The sequence below is a fragment of the Onychostoma macrolepis genome, chromosome 16 (assembly GCF_012432095.1).
Source record: "Onychostoma macrolepis isolate SWU-2019 chromosome 16, ASM1243209v1, whole genome shotgun sequence".
Lineage (NCBI taxonomy): Eukaryota > Metazoa > Chordata > Actinopteri > Cypriniformes > Cyprinidae > Onychostoma > Onychostoma macrolepis.
The window spans coordinates 23,804,135-23,829,068 of record NC_081170.1 but is presented as its reverse complement, the minus strand read 5'-3'; the positions used below and the strand labels follow the sequence as shown (position 1 = coordinate 23,829,068).

Sequence of the window (24,934 nt, the reverse complement as noted above, 5' to 3'; positions counted from 1 at the left end):
TGTCAGGCTGTTTATGCCTGAAATTAAAGAAAGCCACTCCTTCTTTATTGTAGTCTATTATAGTATTAGAGTTAATATATCACTATCTGAAATGTATGTTTTATGTGTTCACTGTATAGAGTGTTTTAAATGTAAATGATATTGTGTGAGAACAACATAGAATCACAGAAGACTTTTTATTTATATATTATATACATATATAATTTGTTATATTTTTGGAAACAAAGGGGAAACAATGTAAACAAAGCATTTTGAACTGTCCAAGCAGTTATTTATTTATTTATTTTCTTAAATGCTATAAAAAAAAGGATAATCTGTAAGACATTTTGCAACAAAACTGCATAAAAGAAAAATAATATGCATTTTAAAAGACATAAACAAAAAGTGGTACAGGTTTGCTTCAGCTCAAGTGTACATATATTGAAATGTGCGTTCTGTATAAATGATCCACATTCATAGCATCAGGGATTCTGTCTGACTCAGGCCAACAGAAGCTGAGGGCAGTTCTTCCTCCTGTTGTCTTTATCTGCCTTGCCGATATAGCGCAGGAGCAGCTTTGTGGCACATTTGACACGGTTTTTGATTTTGGGTGCACAACAATGAGGCTTGACCAGCTCCTTCACTTTACACATATCATTCAGGTTCCTGTCAAGCTAGAGGAAAATAATACACAGTTATAATGTAAAGTCAGTAAGCCAGCGATAAGATAAATAAAATGTGCATTTTTTTCTGTGTTTAATCTGCTTACTATTACATTTCGATTTATTAAGCATATTTAATCATGCATCAATCCAGCAATCTTGGCCTTACCTCAGCCTCTATACATGCAGGTCTCTCCTGTAACACTAGAGGGCAGCACCGTTCAACCATTCGATCCACAGAAAAGGAGAAACCCTTCCTGTGGGCGATAAATTAGTTTTCAGTTACTTACTAATTCTTGAAATATTTTATAAATATTTCCATTTTCCAGTACCTACAGTTTGGTGCATGTTGGTAAAACCAAAAACAATTCGTCTTAGAATTAAATTAATTAAACTTTGCACAATAAAAAACAGACTTTTAGTTAAATATATATGTGACGCTGGACCACACAATCAGTCTTAAGTGTCAACTGTTCGAAATTGAGATTTATACATCACCTGAAAGCTGAATAAATAAGCTTTCCATTGATGTATGGGTTGTTAGGATCGGACAATATTTGGCCGAGATACAACTATTTGAAAACCTGGAATCTGAGGGTGAAAAAAAAATCTAAATATTGAGAAAATCGCCTTTAAAATTGTCAAAATGAATTCTTAGCTATGCATATTACTAATCAAAAACGACGTTTTGATATATTTACAGTAGTAAATTTACAAAATATCTTCATGGAATATGATCTGTACTTAATATACTAATGATTTTTGGCATAAAAGAAAAATCTATAATTTTGACCCATACAGTGTATTGTTGGCTATTGCTACAAATATACCCCAGCGACTTAAGACTGGTTTTGTGGTCCAGGGTCACATATTTGGATTTGGATTTCCATTGTCCTTGACTATGTTTTGCCATGCACAAGGTTAACCACGCTGAGATTATTTTTTAACTATCCTTGTTTTGACTAGCTTTCATGGTCAGTGTTGTCTGAAAGGAAATAGATAAACCTAAACATAGATAATAAAAGCACAAAAACAGCAGCATATTATCTCATGGAAATATTTTAAGAGAACAATGGCATGTGTTAATCAACAGAACCTAAAATCAGAATATTCTCAAAGCATAAAACACATGACACGTGAGTTTCTCCAATGGCTCATGCACATACATATTATATTAAAACAGAAAGCATTTAAAATAGTTTTACTGTATTTTTGATCAAATAAATGCGTTGGCAAACAAAACATTCTTACCGACACCAAACTTGTGTGTTAAACATGCAATTTTGAATGAAGAGGGTCTTACATGCTCTGGATAGCTGTATGTGTATGGCATAATGTCTCAAGGGTTGGAGGAGCAGCAGGAGGGCTGAGTTCTCCATCAGTGGATCTATATTCTGGATCTGGAGCAGAAGCTGCAAAACAGGAGTACTGCTCTTCTCTCTTCTTCTTTCCACAACACTCAAACTGCTGTCCTTTGGCTTTCTTCTCATCTTTACAAAACTTATCAACCATCTTCTTCCACTGAAACAGATAAAAAGAGATACTCATGAATATTACTACTTATGAGCAACAAAAATCAGCAGTTTAATAAGAAAAGGTGATGCCAGTTTTTTCTTTTCAGCTTATAGGAATGGTTATAAAAATATCGGCACCCTTGGTAAATATGATCAAAGAAGGCTGGGAAAATTAATCTGCATTGTTAATCCTTTTGATCTTTTATTTTTTTAAAAATCACAAAAATCTAACCTTTCATTGGATAATAAGAATTTAAAATGGGGGGAAATATCATTATGAAATTTTTCTCAAATACACGTTGGACACAATTATTGGTACCCCCTAGAAATTCTTATGAGTAAAATATCTCTGAAGTATATTCCTATTCATATTCACAATTTTGAGCACTCCAGGGTGATTATGAACATGAAATTATCCAGCCATGGCTTCCTGTTTCACAGAAATATAAATCGGAGGGAAAACAAAGCCTAAATTCCCTTAATCATCCATCACAATGAGAAAAACCAAAGAATATATTTCTGATGTGCAGCAAAAGATAATTGAGCTTCACAAATTAGTGAAGTGGCTTTAAGAAAAGAGCAAGAGCAGTGAAAATTCCCATTTCCACCATCAGGGCAATAATTAAGAATTTCCAATCAACATAAAATATTACGAAACTGCTTGGAAGAGGACGTGTGTCTATATCGTCCTAATGCATGGTGAGAAGGAGAGTTTGAGTGGCTAAAGACTCTCCAAGGACCACAGCTGGAGAACTGCAGAAAATAGCTGAGTCTCGGGTCAGAAAACCTTAAAAATAATTATCTAACAGCACCTACATCAGCACATGTTGTTTGGGAGGGTTTCAAGAAAAATTCTCCTCGCTCATCCAAAAACAAACTCCAGCATATTCAGTTATCAGACACGACTGGAACTTCAAATGGGACTGGCTTCTATGGTCAGATGAAACTAAAAAATGAGCTTTTTAGCAGCAAACACTCAAGATGGGTAAAATGGTAAAAAGTACCCCATGTGTACAATGAAATATACTGCTGTATTTTTGATGTTGTGGGCCTATATTTCTGCTGGAGGTCCTGGACATCTTGTTTAGACACATGGCATCATGGATTCTATCAAATACCAACAGATAAAAAAATCAATAAGTGACTGACTCTGTTAGAAATCTTATAATGGGCCATGTTTGGATCTTCCAACTGTACAATAATCCAAACACAAACCTCAAAAACAACACAAAAATGGGTCACTGAGCACAAAACCAAGCTTCTGTTGGCCATTCCAGTCCTCTGACCTGAACCCTATAGAAAATGAGTGGTGAACTGAAGAGAAGAAGCACCAACATGGAGCTGGCAATCTAAAGGGTCTGGAGTGATTCTGGATGAAGGAATGGTCTCTGATCTCGTCAGGTGATCTCTAACCTCATCAGACATTATAGGAGAAAATTTAGAGCTGTTAAACTGGCAAATGGAGGTTTCAAGAAGTATTGAATAAAGGGTGCCGTTAATTGTGGCCAATGTGTATTAGAGAAAAACATTTATTTCATAATGATATTTCCCCCCATTTTAAATTCTTATTCTCCAATGAAAGGTTAGATTTTTGTGAATTTTTTAAATAAAAGATCAAAAGGATTAACAATGCAGATTAATTTTCACAGCTTTCTTTGATCATATTTGCCGATATTTTTGGCCATGACTGTATTTACTACTTAGTTCTGATGTCTTTGCTTGTCGATTACGCAAACTTATTTTATTTACCATCTATTGAAATAGTTAATCTGGAAGTATTTTCATGAGTTCAGAAATCGTGAATTGAACTGTGAATCATTTGTGATTTTTTTCTCTTCACCTTCTTTTCAGCACAGCGTTGTTCGCTCTTTTTATCCTTACAGCACTGGTTGTATTCTCTCTCCAGGATATTGATGGCCTTCGATTGACGGACCAGCCAGCTGTAGCCAGTGCGAGGAAGACACTTGGGCATGTATCGTGGTCGGATCTTGTGATAAGCGCAGATATGTGCTATGTTGGAGGAATCAGGACGGCCAGGTGGAAAGCTGATGTTTGGAACTTCCGTCTGCTTCATAAGTGCTTCTGGAGAAGCCACCAATGAGCTGGATGATTAAATGAGAGAGCAGGTTGAGCATGATTAAGTATTTATACATTCATTTTTCTTTTCCTCTGTCTCATTTGCAACCCTAAATGTGCTTATATTATTAAATGTGCCATATTTTCATTATGGGACGAATGAGTATTTGTTACATCACTGCCTACCACCTACAACTAGAAAATGAACCAGTGTTGAGGATGACAAATTTCTTCTTTTTATGGGTTGGGTAGATGACATACTTTTTTCTCTCCAGCTACATTTTTGTCTACATTGAAAAAACCTACTTACAAACTTCCCTTTGTACAAATATTATAGTTTTGCTAATTTAAGGATTAATGTGTCAAAAATCAGTTGGTACAATGGACCGGTTATGACTGGTACAGTATTTGACAGACCTATTGAAATTAATTTAAAAACAAATAAATACTTTTGAAAATCATCTAAGTTTTGTTCTTCTTGGGTATCTTTGCAAATTATTTGCACAATATATAAATTAATCTTTTCTGGACTTGAAGTAGCAGCATATTAGGGACTGTTGGAAACAAAGGTTTATAAGACTCTTATAAATTAAATTTGGAAATAACATTTTAATTTTGTCAAACATGAACTTTATGGATTTCGGTTTTTCATCGTTTGCCAAAATTGAATTTCAGGTGGACAGACTATAAAATCTTGTATATTCAAATCTGTTAAATGTCAAAATGAACTTTGAAGGGGGTAAGAGGTTTTTTTTCTGTTTAGGTCACCGATTATGTGTCTTTAAACTGTACATTAAAAAAAAAAAAGTGGTCTAACCATTGGAGAACATTTATCAAGATATATCATTCTTAAAGGAAGATGTTGTCATGTAATCTTAAAGAAAAAAAAAAATATATATATATATTTTTAATACAACTGAATCTAACTACATCAGTTAAAGTTCTTGATTGTTTTCATGTTATACAAAAGCTGGGAGACGAAATTGCTCATATGCCTTTCTATTTACATTAGGGTCTCCAGTGTACTTTTCATCATTTTATCACCAAATCAAACTGACAGCGTGCCACCTTTTATTTTGTGTCATAGATTTAAAAAAAAAAAAAAAAAAAAGAGCAGAAGAGAAAGAAATTCCTTAAACAGTTTTTTTTTTTTTTTTTTTTATAAACGTTTATTCTCAATTGTTGTACAAAACTTAAGCAGTCTTTTCATTATTTGATGTGAACATGGATCATGTGGCATAACCAATGTTGAGTCCAACAGGATTTGAAGAATAACTAGTCCGGAGCCACTGGTTCAAAATTGAGTATATTTACTAGAGATCAATTACACAGGGTAGTAAAGCTCAATGAAGAGAAGAACACCTCCCTTTTCTTCAGTCATCTTTTATAAGAGCATGCCTACATATTCTATATGTTATGTGTGTGACCATTACCATATCATACTTTCCCAGAGGATATCTATGAAAAAGCTTGAACATTACCAAACACTGTATGTGCATTTTATAACACAAAGAAAAAAAAAAAAATATATATATGGTACACCACATCAACACTAGTTATTTCCATGACTGTATTAAAATAATTTTATTTAAAAAATAACAAAAACACCATATAACATCATTAAAACAATTTTTAGATCTGTAAACTACATGAAGAGGGAGCCATTTGAGATCATGGCTTACAGAAATGTATACCATTTAAAAAAAAAAAAAAAAAAAAAAAAAAAGTTCTCTTAACATCTTTCTGTAATACTGATATGTCGGAAAGCACAGGAAAGAAATATAGAATACAGTAATTAGTCAAAATAACAGTTGAATGATCCGATTCATTTTGATTCACTCAGGTAACATTACAAACATTGATTTAGAAAATTTATTTTGTACAAAAAAAAAAAAAACCAACACACTGTATATACTCCAGTAGAAACCTACCCCTTGCAAGCGCCGGAGTTATATTTGAAGTCTCGAATCTTTCGTGGAGTGTTGCCAATTGAGACCTCGGAGGAGACATGATATGAAGAATCTGAAGCCTCCTTATCAAAACAGCTCCATCTGGTCTTTCCGTTCTTCTTGCAGCAGAAGTAGTGACTGGTCTTGATGGAGAATTCCTCAGTACAGTAGGCAGACAGACTCTTCTTCCACTGAATGATTGGAAAGACAAATCAGAAATAAATATACAAAGGAAAAACACTATAATAACAATGAGGTACATCTACAATGAGAGAAAGAGAATTAGAAACGCACAGTCAAAGCGGTTTACTTTGACATTGGTCCATTTCAGACTGCCAATGTTTTGGATACTTTCTCACCAAAAGACTAAATATTGAAATTAAAACAAAGACTGTCTAAAGACATTGATTGTACATGAGAGCGCAGATATTTTCCTGGTGCACAACAATGTCCATATAAAAGACAAAGTAAACAATAGAACCGAGCAGCATAAAAAAAAAAAAATGAAGTAAATTACAAAAGGCAAAGCAGGGGAAAATAAATATTTAAAATATGATTTAGTAAGAAATGTACTTTCTGGTGAAATGCTAATCCTCCTAGATCTGTGGTTTCTGCTTTAGTAACGCGAGGAATCTGAAAGCAGTTAAGAACTGGATTTAAACCAGATGCGTGTGTAAACACACACTGGGACTCCATGGCACACAAACACCGCCGTTTGTTTTGCAACTCTGCCTCAAACAATGGCAGAGGTTTGGTGCTGGATTGACAAATGACAGGCGTGTTTGGCAAACCTGTTTGGAAACAGGCAATAGAGTGCTTCAGGGATGACCTGTTAGCACTAGAAAAAAAATAAAAGTTGCACGTTTAGCTTTTTCATGCTTTATTCTACAACATAAAATCCATCAGTAATACACCCTTTGATTTTATTTTATTTTTTTACAGCGTTTACTTATTATACAAAACAAAACCCATTTTCTCACTAGTCTGCTTTTATAACCTCATTATGTTAATAAAAAAAAAAAAAAAAACACACATGGGGTTTTGTTGAGAGAACAAGGGTGATGTTAACTTCCAGGTTGGCCTACAAAAATCTCTCATCACTCCATTTAATTTGTTGCTGCTTTCATGTAGTTTGGTGGCATGGAATTCATACGCTAAAACTTTATAGTAGTAGTTCTCAACAGAAGTACCAGAGGTACATATGAGCTTGGACGGAAGGTCCTGTGAACATAGTCTTGTGAACGCTACACCTATTATTAGTAGGTATAATAATGTTAAGACTCTCACCGCTTGTTCAGCACAACAGATTTTCTCTTCCGGTGTTCCATTAACGCCACAGCAGACACTGTACCAGGACTGGAGCTGATTGATAGAGTCAGCCTGACGATGCTCACGGCCAAAGCCATTCTGAGGAAACATGTCCTTAGGGTACCGGACCAGAGCTTTACTGAACCGACAGATATCTTGCAGGTTGCGTGTATTTGGGAAAGCTGGGGGGAAGTCAACCTCTGGAACCATCTTGGGTCCCATGGAGCGAGGGCCAAACACTGGGCGACCTGATGAGGCAGATGAGAGATTTTTAAAAATGTAAACAATTACACCAAAACTTTTGGCAGGTTAAAAATCTGTAAGATGCTGGTATTCAACCAGTGTTATATTGATTGAGTCCAGGGCTTCTTAAACGCGATGGAAGAGCATCTTATATAAATGCATATAATGTTCATCTAAAGACACACTGACAAACAATCTCAGCTCCCAAACCAAAACACATTATAGCATGCAACTGTACCTATTGGGACATTCTCAGGGTGAAAGTTTGTGGCTTCTCCCTGGGTCATGTCTGAAAAGCCTGCAGCTAAATACACACAAAGAAACCCAGGAAAGTAAAACACCATCCAACAAATTCATTGAGAAACACGCAATGGAAACAGCAAGCGATCACTCACCCATCAGTTTGGAAAGGTCAGGGATGACTGGTCTCTGCATCATCAAAAAGTCCAGCTCTGAAATAAGACAAAGTGTGAACTCTTGCTTCACAGATTTTTAAAATGCTTTTTTTTTTTTTTAAATTGGTAAATTTGTGCAGAAAAATTAACAGCTACAAATCAAAATACATATCCATTACAAATATAAACCAATTGATCAATCCACAGGACAAGTCAATCACTGATCATGGCCTTACCCTCAGGCATAAGTGGCAGATCTCGCTGAAGGCCATCTGCGAAGGAAAGAAAACGATCAGGTCAGGCTCCTGACACAAGCATGGCTTTGCATTAGTAAAAAAAAAAAAGAAAAGAAACTTGCATTCAAACGAGTGAAATTTAGTTAGCAAAAAAGGTCCACTGTCTACTACTGACAGTAGTATAGCGATGTATGAAGCACAGCTAACACTTCTAGAAGTCATCACTCACTTCACCAAATTAAACTTTTAGCGACATCTGCGTGGGGACTGGTTACGTGAAATTTCAGATCACATGCAGAACAACATCAATGAGCCACACCAGCTTCCAATCTGCATGCTGCGTTGGTGACATGCAAAGCTATGCTTTTTTTGAACAAAATATACAATTGTCCATTTTTTTGTCTGAATGGCATGTTGTTGTATAACAACTGCCTTAAATTAATTACTTCAAGTAACTGCCCACTTGCTATATTGTTTTTAACCGTGAAACTCACAATCATGCTAAACTAAATATTTGTGGATCCCAACTAAAAGAAACCATCACAGAAATTCTAATGGTTTCCACTACAAATACCATTACAAACATTACAAAACATCAACTATTAACCATTTAAAAAAAAAATGTTTCCTGTGGTGCATTTTGGGACATATTCCATTACGATTTAGTCGCTTTAACAAGCCACCAATAAAAAGGCAACAAATTACCAGTAGAGACCCACAGGGATATTACAGTTTCCATTAAAACCAATACAACTCCTTTGATGGTTTCTATAGTTTTTTTTGCTTGTTTTTTTTCTCAGCAGGGATGAATCGCTGATGTGCTGACATTTACAATATGCTGGTGTGATATTAGTTTAACTATAAACTATATATAAAAAATATGGCGGCGTGATTATGGTATAAAAGTTGAAATATATATATATATAAATAATTCAAACAGACCTTCATCAGCCAGCGTGTCAGTAATTTCTCTTTGGACAGGAGAGTCTGGAAAAGCAGAACACATTGGCATTAGTCATTAGAGGGAAGTGAAAAAAGAAAAAAATACAACTTGAACATCCAGAACATCTGCAAGCCTGTTTTATGTAACTCTGGTATCCATGGAAAGAAAAGAAAAAAACAAACACTGCCTTACGAAACCTGGCATAAATAAACAACAAATCATTTCTATACTGTCGTAAACGCCCCAGGAATTTATATTCCTTCTCATAAATCCTGAACATAAGATGCATGCAAAAGTAGGCCTACTAACGGTAACGTTACATGTCTGAGCTATGTTCTGTGCTAACGACATAAAAACAGCGTGACGCTGGCCTAAAAAGTTGCATTTAATGTTACCTTCCGATGCATCGCACAGAAGAGCGAGTAAAAGCGTCAAATAAAGTCCCATGCCGCGTGAAGAAACCATGGTCGGTGATATGCCCTCAGCAAACACTTCTCGGTTGTAGTTGTGTGTATCAGATGCGGAGCCCGCTGACCGTGTGTTCACCGTTCAGTTCTTCAGCTTTTAAACCCTCCAGGACGCGTCGAGTTCAGAAGGAGGAGGAGGAGGAGGAGGAGGGCCATCTTCTGTTTTCGCAGACTTGCTGACACACACTTTACGTTAACTCCTTCACATAAGTTCACATCTGTTTTTTTGTTTTTTTGTTTTTTGCCTAATAGTACGTGCCCCGTCCTATCCTGTACCAGCCTAACCCACGAAAATAATAAGTCAGATGGGCGAGGACGGAAAGGAGGGCAGTAGGTTACTTACTGTCAAAAATACACTAATTTCCATGTCACGTCCTTTCCCAATTTTGATCTACAGGAGTTGCTTATCTAAAAAGAATTTGTCAGTCGCGTGACGCTTATGATTTTTTAATACCTGCTTGGTCGTGAATTGAACTAACATATTCCTATAGGAAAGTTTTACAAAACCAGTCAATGGATAACTAACAATATTTTTCCGCAATATTTTTGTTCATGCATGTGCAATTCCCTTTAATTAGCCTACATTTAACTATTTCTTATTTCATGAATTAAATTTAGAAAGGTATGGAGTTGACACTTTCATTACAGTAGGCTCAATATACTCAGGGAAAGGGATTCATAGGCACATCCCTCAAAGTCTTTTTTAAAAACTCTATTATTGAAAAAAGTAGTTTATTGAACACACATTTATGCCCCATTAGTGAGACATTTTGCCAGTGTTTCCACTAAACAGGCTATAGTATTTTCAACAAAATTTTGCAGTGAAACAATTCTGAAACACAAGAACAATTTAATAAAACAGTAAACAACTGTAACACAACTATTATTTAAAATACTGTACTAGAACTAGAAAGTTGAAATTTAGGGTTAGGTTTTTTTTTTGGAAAAGGTGTTTAAAGCTGACATTCAAAACTAGTGAAAACATCACTGACTCATAACTGGATGCCCTTGTGAATGTGACAAATAACAACTAGCCCTTCTCTTCCTATTGGTCATCAGCCACCCCACACTAATTTTTGTATCAGCGTCAGTCGGTGAAAAAAAACACCTGTTGACTACTAGTTTAGAGACACAACCAGTTTCACGTGACACCAGCAGGGTTGGGTAGTCACGTCTTGAATGCATTCAGGGTGGTGTGATAATATGATGGAATTCATGTCTGACAAGTCTAAACATTGTGTAATAATTTGCTTTAAACCAATGTCAAATAGAAATTCAAAACATTTGTTCTTCTGCCAAAGATTTTGCCTAACACTGCACTTCTAAGCCTTACAGTGGACTCAAAGTGGATATGTATATCGTATCATAGATATGTCTAACCTGCTTCACATCATCTGATATTCATGTTCACATCATTCAAATGTTCATGGCAACATCCAATATAGCATGTATTTGTATATTATGGACAATGCTGTGTGTGTGTTGTTTGCACTTCTGTTGTGTTTAAACTATATTTATATATTCATGTGGGTATTTTATCACTGTTGCGGTATTACTCACACAAACACATGCCATTTACACTTAGCATTGCTTAACTCCTTTACTTGCACATTCAGCACATGTAAAACAATGGCAGAGCAATGAGATTTTGCAAATATTAACATTTGTTATCTATTTTTTTGTTTCAATCTTGATATTCTATTTCAAAATATAGTCTTTGAAGAGGTTTGCCAACATTATAAACTGATTGATTAGAGATAAAAATCCTTTACCAAGACAAGGTCATCCAAACCTTTAAAAAAACTAAATCTAACTCTATATGAAACCCACTGTATCATATTTGACACGTGAATTTCCAAAGCCTCTAAATTACCAACAGAATTAAAACTTTGTGCACAATTTACTACATCATTATTGTATTGCATTGCATTATACGTTTTGCCCCACAATAAAGTTAGATCTTTGATCATAGAACTAAGCATTTAAATATTATCCTCCTTTTATTGTCCTATTAAGACATATTTTTGAGAGCTATAGATTGACATCTGACAACTCATTTTATGTAGTTTAGTTTGAAGATCTCATTGATTTACAATACAATCTATCAGAATATTACCTTTTTGGTCCCATAAAAATCAGCAACTGCATTGAGGTGTTTTTTCCTTCACGAGTGTGAGCTCCATATTCTCATCAAGCTATGAGCCATTAAAACCTGATGTATATTAAATATTATTCTCAACAAAAAACATGTATGCAACTGTGTAGATTTTTTCTCCTAAAGAATGAATGAACTATTCCATTAAAAAAAGAGATATATCAGTTTTTACAGGGTTAAAGATTCTCAAATGAATACTATAACTGAGTCAGTCAATGGTCATTGAACTGTTTGTATCATATCCATATTCTTGATTTTTTTTCTTCACTGAATACTTTGTAACTGTCACTGCAGTAATTATTTGTTAGTTATAAATTTTTCATGAGTAATTATTTTTAAATAGGTATGTTAGGCTACTAAAAGTATACTGAAAATACATTTATGTACTTAAGAAAAATACCCTGCAACTGTACTTTTGGTATACTAAACTGGTATACTTAAAGTCTGCTAAATTGGAACAATTTTGTGCTTGTCCTGAGGTTCAATTAAAGATATACTGAAGTATATTTGATTGTGCAACTTGATTGTGCAAAAGTGTAACTATTGCAAGTTTAAATATCTTGCATTTTAAAGGCCGATATTTTTCAAAGATCATACAATCCTCATCAATAGTGACATTAAAACATATTTTAGGCTTAATATTAAGAAATGTGCATTGTGCACAAGTAGTACTCCAAATAAAGTTTAATTATAATTTTTATATCAGCAAGTTTCGAGCGATGTCTGTATGATAATATATTTGAACTATACATAAAATAAATGTATTTTAAATATTAGTTTTTTAATAGGGAAGGTACTGAAAAAAAATTGGGTTTCAGTGTGATGGCTCACTGATTTTGGCTCCAGGTACGGCTGGCGGGAATATCTCAGATGTGGAAATGAGCAATGGAAACACTAAATTCTCAGAGCTGGCCCAGATTTAGTCTAACATTAACTAACGCAACATTGCTGACGCTAATGTCCTTGGATTGCCTGACAGTGCTGATATTTCTTATGTTGTTGAGTCAGACACTGCTTTGACTTCCTTGGAAACATAGTATCAACATAAACAAAGTCATGTGACATAGGCTACATGCTGCGCTGAGAGCCTGGAAACTAAATCCACTGTTTTCATCTGCTCTGACATATCTTAGATAGGATACAGTCATGAGACCTAAATTAAATGAAAGATGTTTACTAAATTAATAGAGCAAATTATGAATCGAAACTCTGTGTCAGCAAAATGAGTCAGTGAAAAGAGAAGTTAAAAAAAAAATTAAAAAAAAAAAACTACAGGGAAATGCACAGTATTATTATTAAACTAAAGAGTTCAAATTAATTTACAATTTAAAATCACAAATAATTTGTAAAAGCCTAAAGAAAATAGTTGAGGATTAGATTTACAAGTATTAGAAACTCTGATAAAAAAAAAAAAAATCATAATTATACAATTGATTACATTCACAGTGCAATTCACCAGTGACTCAGGACTGAATACAATGGTTCTACTGAAAATTAATCATTTATTCTGACCTTAATCTGTCTGCGATTAAGTCATGAAGCAAAGTCATCAAGTATGCAATTACAGTCATGAAGCAAAAGGTTCTAGTCAAAACTAGGTGATGTTAACAGTTGATGAGGATCACATGTGCCTAGACATTCTAGGATTGTGGAAGAAATTAAGTACCAAAAGTCATATAATGCTAGTTACTATTTGGCTTTTAGACAATGTACTGAATGCTAGAGGAGCATGACTCCCCCAGCTGAGACAGTTTCTCTATTTTTATCTCTAGTTTTCTTTCTCATTCTAACATTTTAGGGAGCTTTCCAAAGAAACCAGAAGGAAAGGACGTCTGATGCCGTCATTTCAAGAATGCCTGATTGTTTTTTTCTCTCTGAACACAAACTATGTGGGCTACTTATTGAGAAAAGAGAAATGATGCTTTGATATTTAGCCAACAAATATCAACATTTACAATCTGTCATCTGCATTAATCTCAGTTATATTACGGGGCTGTTGAATGCCTGAATCTGATTTGATGAACATTTTAGGATGTGCAGTTATTTTCAGAGAAACACACAGATAAACAGTTCCAGGCAGGTCTTGGCCACATTACAGTTCAATATCACTTTGCCAAACCATTTCTGTTATTTCTTTCAAAAGTCCTAAGATCCAAAATCCACAATGACACTGAGCAAGCAAATACATTAAACAACAGGTTAAAATGACAAAGTATTTGCATGTTTTGTCCTACGTACATACTCATACTCTCAATCTCTCTGAGAAATGTCGCTGTTCTTGAAGCAGTTAAACTTGCGGTTTCACTAGAGATGCTGCTGAGAGACACACAGATTCAAGTAATTCACACATGCTTAACCAATCTCTCTCTCTCTCTTTCATATCATTGTCTCAAGCCTCCGTTACTAGCTCTAAAACGAGGTGTTGGAATTATCAACTTAAGATAAGATGCTACAATCAATGGTGTTCTATCTACAGAACCTGCGAAATGTCTTTAAAAACAACATCTGAATTGCCTTTTGGTGTGGTAACCGGAGTATAAGCGGAATAATTAACTTCAGGCCGTTGAATTATTGGAAACTTATGCACACCCGAGGTGTAACCATCACCACCTCAGCCCATCATCAATTAGTTCTTACTTAAATTATAGTAAACTATCGCTTAAAAGTTTGCCAGGATAACAAAACATGTTCTCAGTGGAACAGTATGTGTAATAATAATATTTGCTATGGCCTAAGAGCAAAAGACCAAAGTACAAAAATCCTGATAAACTTGGTTAGCATTAATTCATATTCTTGTAGGAGTTAAATGAGCATCTCTTTCTTCTTTAGTCGATTAGCGGTAGGCTATTTAGGCTTGTAATTGCACTTCAACTGAACAACAGAAAAAGCATATTAGTTGGCAAGAAGGAATGTACTTGCACATTGCCTACCTCCATCAACTTAATCAGGCCCACAGCGAAACTTTAACGTTTTCTTGTTTAGAACTATTGTAGCTACCAATGAATTTTGAAGCTTAAAAAAACTAAACAGTTTTTAAGATAAAAAATAAGATAAAAAATAACTGCTAAATAAGATCTTTGTATGACGTTTAAATATTGCAAACAGTGCTTCTGAATATCGCCATAGCCTATATTTAGGCCTAAATGGCACAAATAATCACTGCTGATATGCAGAGCAGCACTGTGTGATAATGCTTTTGCGCAACAGTTCAATGTATAACACTGAATTACATTTTAGACACATTGGCAGTTTTTACCTATTTTTGCTCCACAAAGAAAACTGTTCTAAATAAAACCAAACCAGGATAACCACTGAGTGTCTCATAACAACATTCAAGTACAGCTAAAAGGATTAGTCAACATAATTGAGATAATGATTTTAATTGTACAAAAGTAATATAAATTGTTTGACAATTTCAAAAGCTTAAGTGATTACCTTGTTTTATTTATGTTAAGATATGTCTAACGCTTTATTTTAACGGTAACACTTTATAATAAGGTTCATTAGTTCACATTAGTTAACCACAACTAAGATTGAACAATACTTCTACAGTATTTATTAATCTTAGTTAATGTTAATTTCAACATTTACTAATGCATTGTTAAAATCACAAGTTGTGCTTGTTAACATTAGTTAATGCACTGTGAATTAACATGAACTAACAATGAACAACTGTATTTTTATTAACTAACATTAACAAAGATGAATAAATAGTGTAATAAATGTAGTGTTCATTGTTCGTTCATGTTAGTTAATACATTAACTAATGTTAACAAATGACACCTTATTGTAAAGTGTTACCATTTTAACTGATTGTAAAAGCTGAAAAATAATTGACGATTACTCGAGTAATCATTCTAATAATCGTTGGATTAATGGATGATCAAAATAATCATTTGTTGCAGTCCTACATTCAAAAAAATATATGGATGTATAGTATTTGTCACGGCCTGCCTAGGAGACGAGGAGACGAAGGAGCACGGAGACACAGGAGATTAACATTCAAAACTAGTTTAATAATCCACAGTGTAGATTTACAGGCAGGAACACACACGTAGGACAGGGAATAGACAAACAATACCGGACAAGGAACCAAGGAACAGAACACTCTATAAATACACAGGACTAAACGAGGATAATTAATTAAACACAGCTGAAACCACATTAACTGTAGTTAATTAACAATATTAACAATAACAACATTAACAATAAACAGGAACAGAACCAAATATGGACGAACAGGAACTCAAACACATGACAGTATTAAGATTTGTTCAAATTCAGTCACAGCTTTGTTCCTGCATGAATCAAGAATCAAGTGTTATTGAATGAACTGGTTTAGTATGGAAGCCCATTTCTGCCACTGAATAAAAAAAAAATTAAAAACTTAAAATAAAAATAACTTTTTATCTCACAATTGTAACTTTTTTCTCGCAATTACAAGTCAGAATTGCAAATTAGTATCACACAATTCACAGTCACAAGAAAAAAGTCGCAATTTCCTTTTTTGACTTTTTTTTTCTCAGAATTGAGATATAAACTCGCAATTCCGAGTTATAAAGTCAGAATTGAGAGATAAACTCTGAGTTCTGAGAAATATACAATTTCTATAACTCAGAATTCTGACTTTTTTTCGCAATTGCGAGTTTATATCTCTCAATTCTAACTTTTTTTTCTCTCAGAATTAAGAGTATATATCTCACAATTCTGACTTTATAATAAGTTTATTTCTCAAAATTCTGAGAAAAAAGTCAGAATTGCGAGGAAAAATGTCTGAATAAAAGGTCGCAATTTCATTTCTTATTCAGTGACAGAAACGGGCTTAATAAGTTACTCACTGCTTCTGGAGGTGAAGCTGATTCCCGCGAACATAGACACATTGGGGGGGTGCATTCCCTTCAAAAACACAAGTAATCCACTGCGTCTTCAGCAGCTCAAGAGTAAATGATGACTGCAATGTTCATTATTACATCCAACAACTCAGGGGCGGATCTACCGGGGTGGCACGGGCCACCCTAAGAAAAAGCTGTGCCACCCCACCTGCCACCCCAGAATTATCACAGAATAAAATATAAATGTAAGCAGTGTTTCATGTGCCACTTTTCAGCCACGGCGATGACCGCGCGCGATGGCTGCACGCGCACGCAGCGCGCCCAGTGTAGTCGGCTTCATTAACAAATGACTCTTAAGAACCGGTTCTTTTTGAGTCAAAAATATAAAGCGCAGCCCATTTGTTCGTGAATCAGATACTGCTTCTCGGTTTATTCAGAAGTCCTCTGAGAAATCTAAACCCGTCCGGATATGTCTGAGATTCATCCCGTAATTGTTTGGTGATCTGATTCTCTGACCGCTCGCTCCACTTTCATCATGGATATAGAGGCCTTTCTGCCATATCGGACGAAACAATAACATGAGCCGATCACGAAAACTAATAGCAGAGTTAGGTAAGAATCTTGTATTGCAGTTTTCTCTATTGTTAATTTAATATAACTGATTTTAGTTGGCCCATTTTCCCAAACCATTAATTCAGTTCTCAAAACAAAGACACATTTCTGGAAAAGTTTAACAATGAGATTAGGCAGCAAAACTGATGACACCAATCAGAATCTCTGCATCCTAACAACGGAGAGAGCTGACCGAATAATATACATGGGCTTTATACTTACACATTCAATATAATTACAGTACAGTACCAGTACATGATGGAAATTTCACTCTTCTATATGTACAGTAAACTCTAGCACATGTTGTACACCTTCAAACGTGTGACTGTCAAATTTGATCTGTAACCATGTTTTATGTGTACTGCATGTTTGCAGAACTGAGAAATGACTGCCTAGAGATATAGTCTTGTGTCAGGAGACCAGGAAACTGCTATAATACTGTACACTGTAATGAAATTTGACCAAATGTGCAGAGGATGCTGAATTTACTTTATTTTATTTTATTTTGTACTGTACTGTATTGTGGTGCATACCAAGTTCATATACAATTCTTTGGTATTTTAACTTTTCTAGTGTTTTTCATCTACTGCAAGATTACTTTCCAGTAGTAAAATGAAAATTATCCGTTCCCAAAAGTTAATTGCTGAATTATTATTATTATCTGTAATTTAATTTATGTTGTATACTGTAATAGACATGATTGAGCTGCAAAAATAATTGAATCCTAACAAGAGCTTTTTGTTAAGTGTTACTGATCTCATGAGTGTTCACTGGGCAGGAAAGTCATCTGTGTATTTTAATTGTTTGTAAGCATTTAAGAATACCTGTAATAACTAGATTGAAAAGTTTGAAAGACAATTTTATGCTGGCTTGTCTTAAAGTCTTGTTTAAGAAGCATAAATAGTTTGGTCAGTTAGATGTTCTAGATGTTTGCTAAAGTGTTGCTAGTTGGTTGCTAGGATATTCTGGATGGTTGCTAGGCTTTTGCTATGCAGTTGCTGGGGTGTTGCTAGACTATTGATAGTGTTCTGGGTGATTACAGACATTCCCACCTCTGGTAATAACAGAATGTCTTCTTTAATTATACAAGCTCAGAAACATTTATAACCGGTTGAAGTTTTTCATATTGTGTATTGACTTGGTGCCATGATGGATATTGAAATGTTGTTATTTATTTTTCATTTTAAAAAGTATAGATGATTACTTAATGGTAATGCAATATTTGTGAACATAACTGTGCACGTCAGACAATAAATCCCCAAAATCTTTGCATGCTTTGGTGTTGCCACCCCTCATAGACCCCATGCCACCCCTTTGCCACCCTAAATATTATTTTCTAGATCCGCCCCTGCAACAACTAAAAACCTTTATTGCTTAGGAGACATTCTTGTCTACATCTGCTCCGGTGTGGTGACAAATTGAGGCCCCCCTCGAAATCCGGTCCCATTAGGACCCCAAGTGATCCCATTGGCTCAAATTACTTTTAAAAGGTACTCTCTTTAGTGCCTGATTACAATTCCTTCAAAATTATGTTATGATAAATGCTGTTTAAACTACGTTACAATGATAATTAATGTCTGTATTCGTTAGCTTATGTACTAGCATAGCATACAGATACCTGATTAGCTGCATAGCTTATTTTATACAGGAATTTGCGCTTATCCTACATGTATTCACAATATTTTTTAAAAATTATTTGTCAAATTAAGTGCTAAATGTCAAATGTTTTATTTTAAAAATAAAACTAATTAATGATTTTCATTTAGTTTCACTTAATAGGATATTATTACTTTTATTTATTAATAAAAGTTAATCAAGTGTAAGAAATTACATTTAATTTGTTTCATTATGCACTATTTTGTTCTATTATGCACAAAATTGTAAGCCATACGTTTTTACATTAATCTATTTATGTATTTATTTAGGCAATGGGATCACTCTGGGTCATAAGCGGACTCGATTTCTCACCACAACGGCATCGAAACAATGGCGGACTGTTGACAACTCACTCAGGGCGGGTCTAAGGTAAAACGCCAGTGTCAATCAACAATTGTGGGAGGGGCCTGGGTCTGTGTGACCTCATACAGCCAAGAAGCTGAGAACTGCTTGATTTGAGAAAGGGGATATTATTTATAGGGATTAAAAAAAACACTGGGTGGTTTTTTATCATTATAGGGTAGATGTGTACACACACTGCCAACACACATTTATGTTCAAACAACATGTAAAAGTGCATTTTGCATCTGATGACCCCTTTAATTATGATTCAAAATGCAGAAAGTTTCACTGGAAAATCCCATTGGTGTTGAACTAAATATTGGCTGTGTCCGCATCAAGACAGGAATCCAATGTTTCTGTAACTTTTGAGGTGCCTTCATGATTGCAGCACAGATATCCTTCACTGCCTATGATATCCCACAATCCTGTGCGTGCACAGGGCAGTTGGTTGTAAAAATACAAATGGTGACTAATGGAGTGATTAAAAGGATTAACTTAATTATGACTCAGTATCTCCCAAGAAATAAGCATTGTAGCCATGAAATATTTGCTTGGTTATGACTAAAGCACACCTATATTCTGGTAAGGTCATTTGATGTCATGAAACATGATTCTGTGATTGAGTTCTCACCCAAATACACATCCTGCGAAGTCATAGACTGACCGGACAGTGAGGCAGCAAAGATATAGATGGCCTTTCTCTACGTTCTGTTCTCCTACTATTCCCAAGTCTGTTTTGAGGTCTCATAGGGAGAACTTCACTTGTTATGTTTGCGTATGACAAAGCTTTTCTAGTCTGCTGTGATTCAGATGATCCTGTGTTCAAACCTAATGAAAACCAAATGAATTTGGTTTTCTTTTTTTATGAGAAATGTTGAAACACGTTTATTTTGTTGCAATTCTAACAAATAACATTATGAGATCTATAAAACTATTACAAAGTGAGCAGTGAGGGCTGTATGACATCTGTGTGAGTCAGTAAAACAGTCAGGAACGGGAAAACACTTTATATTTTTCCTGGATACAGTTCCAGCCTTTATACTTTTCAGAAGTTTATTTGAGGCCTTTTCTGCAAAGCAACACAACAGATAGCAAACAAGTATTTATGCTCCAAAACAGAACAAAACCAAAAGAATAACAGGGCTTCATCCACTGTGTGAGTGATAAGTTAAAGTTGACGCAAAATACAACATGGAACAGAAACTGCACCAAAAATAAAAAAAATAAAAACTAGAACGTTTACAGAAAATGCACAGAGACTTTTGATAAACACAGATTTATAAAGCACACAGACTCCTGCAAATAAACAGATGGGCATTTGTTTATAGATTTCCAAAAATTAAACTGTGCAATTAAGACAAAATAGAACTGTTGTCAATCTAAGTGTCTACACAAACATATTGAATAACAGCATTATATTTTATTCCATAGAAGTAGTCTATACATTTTTAGACCTTTGAGCATAAATATTGTCAAATCTGTATGATAATTCTTCAAATGATTGAATACACAGAGAAAATCCAAAGACACATCTTAAGATGGTCTGTTTGAAGGGAATGGTGAATTCAAGAACATGATCCATGAATGAAAGATAAGCATTATAAGTGCCGAGACAAGCTTTAACAGCAGGGGAGTACAAAAAAAGCTGATACGTAAGGTGTCAAAATAGAGCATATTTAAATTAATGCAATAATGTAATAGGCTATGAGTAGCAGAAGTCATTAAGCATTCACGTCTCTGTCTGTACTACCTGAGAAATCAAGGAGGACAGAAGCGGACTCTAATGTTGTAAATGAAGCTTGAAAATTATCCACAGTACCAGTTCCTTCTACAACAATGCTTTGAGAACTGCATTTGTAATCTGCTGTTTGCTGGTCTCAAAACTGATCAGCTCTATAAATCACATAATAATGATCAGAGCTGAAGCTCTGTTATACAAGCTAGGATCATCAACAACTTCAAAAACATTAAAATACATCGTCAGACAAAAACAAGTTTAAGAATACTCAAACTGAATAGCATTTGTAGTAACATTTTGCTTTTGGCCTACAGAATAGAATTCGCACAAAATACTGCATACTTCTGTTAATATTATTTTCTGTTCTTCTGAGAGTTACAAAAATATATTTAATTTCTTCAGCAGGTAAATAACATATTTAGATCTAGATTGCATACACTATATGTAACTGTGGGTGTGTGTATTGTGTGTGTGGTGTCTACATTTGCAAATGAAATATGCCTGTGTGTGTTCAATGAGTAGTCAGCGATTGTGTATCTGTGTCAGAGCCGAACAGCTCTTTGTATAGCGGAGGGAAGAGGGAATGCACCGTGAGAGGGTAAAGCTGCCGGAACCATCGTAGTTTCTCAATGTGCAGCGCACACAAAGACTTCAGCACCGGGACTCTTTGATACAGCTAGGAACATACAAAAACACAACATTAAAAGCCATTCCAGCCGATATATGTCTTTACTTTCTGTATTTAAATCCTTCATCATTCCTTTTTCTCCATCTCTTTTACCTTATGCAGTAGACTCTCCTGATTGTCTCTGTGCAGAGTGTGACTGAGGGCAAGCTCCACGTCTCTCCTGACTCTCTGCACTCGTTCTCTGTCTTCCAGACACGGTCGATCTACTCAAAACGTAGAGAAAGACTAAGAGATTAAGCCCATTCTACTGTAAAGTCACAGAGTTTCTGCAGTAATGTGGTTTTGCTGTGCTCACCTGCATTGAGGAGGACCAGTGCAGTGAACACTGCCATCTGCTGTTCAGTCAGTCTCAGCGCACACAGGTTGTGAGCAAAGTCAAATACAGTAGCTATTAGATCGCCACATGCTGAAGAACAAACACAAACAGTTTGAATTACATGGCCATGAACTTTTGGAGGGTAAAATGAATGACAATAAAAAAAGCGAACATGTCATAATATCACTGAGCAATTATACCTTATGAAAAAGAAGTGGAATTTTATAGAATGTACATTTGAGTATAATATCAATGGAATAAAAGGCCACTTAAGTGTATTTTTTGTTGCGCTTTAAAACAGATTACTTATTTTGATGTGTGTGTGACTAATATACTAAAGCGTTTTAAAGCTCATTTAGAGCTAATATATTTAAATGTACTAAATTGCAACTTTATTACAAATGTATTCATAATTACAAATATATTTAAATACATGACATGCAAGTTTCAGTAGAAATGACATTAAAGTATATTTTAGTTTACTGTGAATCTTTGCCAGCATTTAGCAGTTCAAAGACAACAGAATTATGAAAGTACATATAAAGAAGTACTTTCTTACGCTAGTCAAAAATTAATCGAGTTACATTTAATATAAATTGAAACTACACATATAAATATAACATTTTCATTTAATTGCAATTGACATACAATTAAGTTTCTGAAAACATTACGTTCAGTCAGTTCTTTTAAAGTGTATTATTTCTGCAAATAGTACTTGTTTTTCACAAGGGTTAAGCCAAATATGGTAAACACAAGTTATTAAAAAAAATGCTGACAAAAATGCTCTTACACTGGAAGTCTATGGGGCGATTAACTCACCGAGGGATTTGAAAAGTTCTGTTCCTGCAAATTTGCCGTCAAAGAATACTGTGTTGTTTTCTGTGTTAAACATCCGACTCATCCGGACCAGAACCACTTCCATGGACCCTAATATGAAAGAGAGAATGGCACGCACAGAAGAAGGCAGAGAGGAGAGAGCAACATGCACAGAATTACAGAAAGAGGAATGAGAATGCAAGAGGAGAAGACGAAGCCAGAAAAGTGACAGGTTTTTGGGAGACAGAAACAGAACAGAGAGATGAGAATGGAGCTATAAACCTTGTAAACCTTACCAGCAGTAACTGATTAACTAGTATGTTGTACGGATAGCTATATCTCACCACTCTTGAGGAGAGCAATTTGATCATTCTGACAAAGCTGACGGAATCCTGGGATACGTTTAGCAAATTCCACCACGTACTGAACAGCATCGGTTAACCGCACCGCACAGTGCTGCCACATCTCATCCACCGACTGCAGAGAGATGGAGAAAGTGAGAAGGGTGAGAGTGATATCCACACTACAAGTTTGACTGAAATGTTTTTGAATGAAGCCTAAAGTCTCCAATATACTTTCTTCACTCAGGGGTACAAAGCCATTTGCAAACATTCTGACATGCTGGTATTAATATTTAAATATGTGATGCACACTGTCCTCTTAAATATACAACAAACACACAACAAAACTGCAGACATTTCCAGGAATTCTAGGTCATCTTTAATCTTTAAAGGCTGTATATGAGTGATCATAGAGATGTGGATATATTTGCACCAGCTCTGCAATTCGGCCCTCCATGTGAGAATTTTTATTTATTTATTTTTTTTAGAAAAAACATGAGTCAGACCAATGAAATCAATGAATGGTCAATGAAACAGACCAATGGCAGTTCAAATGTGTTTAATAGTCAGCTTGAAATTTTCCACAATCTTGTGTTGGCGAGTTGTTTTGATGAACCAATAAGAACTTTGAACACTATGTTTGACCAGCTTTTGTTAGAAATTACATCACATTTGAAAAAACAAAACAAAACAAAAAACCAAACTGCTATGGACCAATGGCTGTTCAAAGGTGTTTAACAGTCAGCTTTAAGTTTTCCAGAAAGTTTGCACTGGTGAGCTGTTTCGAAACACCAAAATGAATTCAAAAAAGACAGTCAGAAGAGAAAACAATGTCAAATTTACCGTCCCTCCCATATACGCTTCATTAGAAACACCCTCGCATTAGCGTGAACTAGTTTTGTAACAGACTAAAGATAATCCCTGAAAGCCACATTAAGAAATCCTAATCTAATGAACAGAGAAGGGAAGGGGAGGATGAATGAAAGGAAAGAGAGAGCTATGAATGAAGTGTAGCTCTCATGTTGTGCTGTTTACACAAACACACACTGGTTTTGTAACAGACTAAAGATAATCCCTGAAAGCCACATTAAGAAATCCTAATCTAATGAACAGAGAAGGGAAGGGGAGGATGAATGAAAGGAAAGAGAGAGCTATGAATGAAGTGTAGCTCTCATGTTGTGCTGTTTACACAAACACACACTGGTTTTGTAACAGACTAAAGATAATCCCTGAAAGCCACATTAAGAAATCCTAATCTAATGAACAGAGAAGGGAAGGGGGAGGATGAATGAAAGGAAAGAGAGAGCTATGAATGAAGTGTAGCTCTCATGTTGTGCTGTTTACACAAACACACATGAACATCCCTAGTAAAAAAGTACATTTATTTTAAAATACATTTATTTCATACTAAGTATAGTTCAAATCTATTAACACATTCACTGACATACTGCTTGAGACTTACTGACATTAAAATTATAATTAAACTTTATTTGGAGTACTACTTGTGCACAATGCACATTTCATAATATTAAGTCTAAATATTAAGTTTCAATATCACTATTGATGAGGACTGTATGATCTTTGAATATTATCCGTCTTTAAATGCAAGATATTTAAGGTGTACCTGAAGTATACTTGCAATAGTTCCACTTTAGCACAATAAAAA

The 24,934-nt window shown here is 34.9% G+C and overlaps 2 protein-coding genes across 2 annotated transcripts; both read right to left on the bottom strand.

Moving 5' to 3' along the window:
• Window positions 1-247: 247 nt before the first annotated feature.
• Window positions 248-10,042, bottom strand: ecm1b (extracellular matrix protein 1b). Its single transcript, XM_058747809.1, has 11 exons — window positions 9,701-10,042; window positions 9,305-9,349; window positions 8,363-8,398; window positions 8,127-8,183; window positions 7,970-8,035; window positions 7,468-7,736; window positions 6,163-6,371; window positions 3,996-4,257; window positions 1,945-2,162; window positions 811-898; window positions 248-653 (listed from the first exon to the last, which is right to left on the bottom strand). Exons 1-11 carry the CDS (start codon window positions 9,768-9,770, stop codon window positions 480-482), a joined length of 1,494 nt encoding a protein of 497 aa, XP_058603792.1. The 5' UTR covers window positions 9,771-10,042; the 3' UTR covers window positions 248-479.
• Window positions 10,043-20,324: 10,282 nt separating this feature from the next.
• Window positions 20,325-24,145, bottom strand: rorc (RAR-related orphan receptor C). Its single transcript, XM_058747025.1, has 5 exons — window positions 23,272-24,145; window positions 22,931-23,038; window positions 22,091-22,201; window positions 21,889-21,998; window positions 20,325-21,783 (listed from the first exon to the last, which is right to left on the bottom strand). The coding sequence occupies exons 1-5, from the start codon at window positions 23,537-23,539 to the stop codon at window positions 21,619-21,621; spliced, it is 762 nt and encodes a 253-aa protein (XP_058603008.1). The 5' UTR covers window positions 23,540-24,145; the 3' UTR covers window positions 20,325-21,618.
• Between the last annotated feature and the right edge of the window lie 789 nt (window positions 24,146-24,934).